The sequence below is a fragment of the Bison bison genome, unplaced genomic scaffold (genome assembly GCF_000754665.1).
Source record: "Bison bison bison isolate TAMUID 2011002044 unplaced genomic scaffold, Bison_UMD1.0 scf7180017864285, whole genome shotgun sequence".
NCBI lineage: Eukaryota > Metazoa > Chordata > Mammalia > Artiodactyla > Bovidae > Bison > Bison bison.
The window spans coordinates 1,740,248-1,742,837 of NW_011494857.1; the positions used below are offsets into that span (position 1 = coordinate 1,740,248).

The 2,590-nt window shown below is 55.3% G+C and overlaps 1 protein-coding gene across 1 annotated transcript in view; it reads left to right on the forward strand.

The window, feature by feature from the left end:
* Positions 1-2,590, forward strand: part of MYH14 (myosin, heavy chain 14, non-muscle) — a 77,206-nt gene that overhangs the window by 12,461 nt on the left and 62,155 nt on the right. The window contains 2 exon segments of the mRNA XM_010849644.1: positions 202-294; positions 683-746. Coding sequence (XP_010847946.1) covers positions 202-294; positions 683-746 — 157 coding nt within the window.

Sequence of the window (2,590 nt, forward strand, 5' to 3'; positions counted from 1 at the left end):
ACAATGGATCTTAGAGAAGTTTCCTCATTCACTTCACAACAGACTAAGGGCAAGCCCACGATCCGGGAAAGCTGGCACACGCCCACGATAGACACCAAAGGCCCTCACACACAGACACTCAGCCAGACCCCCACCCCACGCGGGGCCAGTGCCCTCACCCCCCGACCCCGCCACTGACAAGCCATCCCCGACGCCCTGCAGGGTGAGCTGGAGCGGCAGCTTCTTCAGGCTAACCCGGTCCTGGAGGCCTTTGGCAACGCCAAGACGGTGAAGAATGACAACTCCTCCCGCTTCGTGAGTGCTGGGGGAGGGCAGGGCCTGGGCTCGAGTTAATGAACCTGGAACTGGGAGCGAAGAAAGGTTGGGGGGAGACAGGACGTGTGGGTCCGTGAGGGGGGAGGTACCTGGGATCCATGGCTCCTGGGCCTGAAGGATGAAGGGGAACTGGGGACCTGGGTCCTAAGGAAAGAAGTCAGAGGTGCGTGGACCTTGAATTCTCCCCGGGAGGCGCCGCTCCCCACCGCATCCCGGCCCCAGCTGGAACCTCATGATCGGAAGGGGTTCAGATTGGAGGGAGATAGTCAAGAGACAGGCTGACTCTCGGAGGGGTGAGTGTGGGTTGGGGGTGCTCCCCAGGCCAGCAGGACCCTCGGCTAAGCCCCTCCACCCGCCTCCCTTGCAGGGCAAATTCATCCGCATCAACTTCGACGTTGCCGGGTATATAGTGGGCGCCAACATCGAGACCTGTATCCTCTCACTGTCCAGAGGGGGCGCCCGGGGGCGGGGAAGAGCGGTAGCGGCCATAGAGGGCGGCCCTCGGGGTCTCACCGCGTATAGGAAACAGGGGTCCACACACGCCCGGAACCCTGGCTCCCTGCTGCCCACCCTGTGCCTCCGTTTCCCGCTCTGCCGAAGGAGAGGGACGCTAGAACCTCAGGAAGGGGCAGGCGCAGCGTCTCCACGTTGCGGGGAGGATGGCGGGGCCTCTCGTAGCCTTTAAGAGAACGCCCTGCCAACCTCGCCACGGGGCGGAGGGTACGGGAGCACAGAGAAACGATGCAGCGAAAGCGGAAGGCGTGTGGGGGCCAGAGCCCTAGCCCCGTGGAGTCACGTGGGACGTGCTTAATCCCAAGGTGTTACAACACGTGTGATGAGTGCATCAGAGACTCCGCACTGGAAGTTTTTATTGGGGGCTGGTCACATAGGCACCGCCTGCCCAGCGCGTACCCAAATTTCAGAGTCCGGGAAGGAAAACAGATGTTCAGCAGAAAGCATTTGGTTTACACAGTTGAGGTGCAGGGAGCCCGTGTTATCAGCCTCCTGAAGTTCAGATTCCCAGACACCAGCCAAAGACGGGCCTCGCAAGCCTGCTGACTCCCGCCAAGCTGTGTCCAACTTTCCCCACCGGTGGCAAAAACGCTCCCTAGAACTCTCATGGACGGAGGAGCCTGGTAGGCTGCAGTCCATGGGGTCACTAAGGGTCGGACATGACTGAGCGACTTCACTTTCACTTTTCACTATCATGCATTGGAGAAGGAAATAGCAACCCACTCCAGTGTTCTTGCCTGGAGAATCCCAGGGATGGGGAAGCCTGGTGGGCTACCGTCTATGGGGTCGCACAGAGTCGGACACAGACTGAAGCTATTTAGCAGCAGCAGCAGCAGAAATTTACAAGATAGAACCCAGAAGGCCCAGGAGTGCAAAACTTAAGAGAACAAGGGAAAACATCACACTGACCCTGGGTTCGAATCCTGGCTTTGAGGCTGGGGGCCCTTAAGCCTGTGATTTGACCTCTCTGGGCCTCAGTTTCCCCATCTGAGAAGGGGGGAAATCATAAAAGCTACCCTTGAAGGGTCTGAAGGACAATGTGAGGTACATTCTTAGCACAGCTCCTCCCTGATGGTCCAGAGGTTAGGACTCCCATGTTCCCCATGCAGAGGCCCCGGATTCGATCCCTGGTCAGTGGAACTAGATCCTGCGTGCTGCAACTAAGACCAGGTGCAGCCAAATAAATATATATATATATATATTTAAGTTTATTTTTAAAAAGGAAGACTGAACTACCTGAGACTTCCCTGGTGGGTGGTCCAGGTTAGGACTTGGTGCTTTCACTGTCAAGGGCTTGGGTTCAATCCCTGGTCTGGGAATTAAAATCCCACAAGCCGCTGCAAGGATGGGCCAAAAGAAAAAAAAAAAGAATGAGCTATTATTATTAGAAATGAATGATGAAGTTAGCACTGTCCTTATAATGTTAATATGTTAATATTGTTGGTTAATAATTATGAATTGTAATGTGGACATATTAATAACAAATCGTATTTCCATCCCTGGGGTGTCAGCTCACTATCCCATACCTGCTTCCTCTCCCTGTCATCCAGGGAGAGATTGAGAAGCAGTGCGTTGGCAAAGAGTTTCTCCTAAGAGGGCTTGTGTGTGTGCGCTCAGTCGTGTCTGACTCTTTGTGACCCCATGGACTGTAGTCCACCAGGCTCGTCTGTCCCTGGCATTTCCCAGGCAAGAATACTGGAGTGGCTTGCCATTTCCTTCTCCAGGGGATCTTCCCAACCCAGGGATCAAACCCAAGTCTCTT